Raw genomic sequence first — 1,459 nt, 5'->3', positions numbered from 1 at the left:
GCCTAGAGCGGCGCGGCTTGTGTCGCGCTGCTCAGTGACGTTGTTGGCTGTGCTAAGGAAGCAGAGAAAAGCTTCGTCCTAAACGGTTCCTGCACAGACGCTCTTTTTCAGCGTCGCATTGCAGTCGAGCCAACGTGGATGACACAGTATACATGATATGATCGCAGTGGTGTTAAAATAATATAAATGCTCCAGACTATTCACGTTTCTTCACTTATGCTAGATATGTATTCCATAGTAGGGAAAGCAGCACTCGTCGCGTCACTTCTCAAAAAATGGGGCTTGTCACTAATCACTAAATTATTAGCGTTTATGAAATTGTATTATCTGTCGCATCCACTTATCTTTTGAACTTTCAAGAGATGAAGGATAAGTAAAAATGCACAATCGCTATTGTTATACCGCAATGTGCAAAGAAAATGCACAATTTTTTGGCATAAACCTACAGCGTTTAAGACTATTCTGTAATCTGAGCTATAACATATCTTTGCGCACTGGGATAAAATTAAGCGTTTACTTGCAATCATTGAGTGTTATGCTCGCTATGTTTTACAGACGTGAGGCTCTCTTGTGCCTGCTGGCCAACAACGTCGACGAGGCCGCCTACACAAGCCTCGTGGAAGCCCTCTGCCAGGAGCACCAAATCCGTCTGCTGAAGGTGGACTCCAACAAGACGTTGGGAGAGTGGGCAGGCCTCTGCAAGATTGACAGAGAGGGCAAGCCTCGCAAGATCGTAGGCTGTTCATGCGTAGTCGTCACGGACTACGGTTCCAACCTCACGCAGGCGCACACCATCATTGAGAACTACTTCAGTAGCAAATAAATGGTGGCCAGCTGAGGCTGGAACGAGTCGTGTAGTTTTAATGCCCACCGTTTAAATCTTTAAGTCGTAGAACCCTCAATCGTTTTAGGCATCAGATTTGGTATCCTTCGTAATGATCGGACATTACTGCCAAACGTAAAATTACTTATCATTTTAAGTTGAATGGAGATTTAGACTAAGTAGTTGTGCTCCTCATTTTAGAAGCTCGAACCATATTTTTTTTCGTAGAACACTTGCCTATCAATTAAAGGAGGCGTCAGAAATCAGTGGTTTAATAACAAGTTGAGATAGTCGAGACGAAACGCGAAGACCATCGGTAAATGACTTTCTATTAGAATAACTTGGTAAAACGATGGCTTACAAATGTTGTATTAACTTTAAACGGTGGACGTTCGGGAAACTGGTGTTAGTTTGTTAGGGTGGATGTCGCCCAATCCTTATAAAATCAACCGCTGAATGCTAACCGTATACATGCTAGATGCGCCAATATCGCGCTATGCAACTTGATACTTGTTGGCTGATACAGCATGTATTTGTCAGAGTTTGTGTTTGAAGCTTGGCGTTCGAAATGCAGAAGCCGAGCTCTTTTCTAAACCTTAATTGTCGGGACTTCACGTCTATAAAATTTCATTGAGT

At 43.1% G+C, this 1,459-nt stretch overlaps 1 protein-coding gene across 1 annotated transcript in view; it reads left to right on the top strand.

Moving 5' to 3' along the window:
* Positions 1-850, top strand: part of LOC108683059 (40S ribosomal protein S12) — a 7,401-nt gene extending 6,551 nt beyond the window's left edge. Inside the window, exon 4 of the mRNA XM_018172336.2 lies at positions 556-850. Coding sequence (XP_018027825.1) covers positions 556-823 — 268 coding nt within the window. The 3' untranslated portion in view covers positions 824-850. The remainder of the gene's footprint in view (positions 1-555) is intronic.
* Positions 851-1,459: the final 609 nt, after the last annotated feature.

This window comes from Hyalella azteca, unplaced genomic scaffold (assembly GCF_000764305.2).
Source record: "Hyalella azteca isolate HAZT.00-mixed unplaced genomic scaffold, Hazt_2.0.2 contig2418, whole genome shotgun sequence".
Classification (NCBI taxonomy): Eukaryota; Metazoa; Arthropoda; class Malacostraca; order Amphipoda; family Hyalellidae; genus Hyalella; species Hyalella azteca.
The sequence above is the reverse complement of the archived record's forward strand: the minus strand, read 5'-3'. Positions and strand labels throughout refer to the sequence as shown.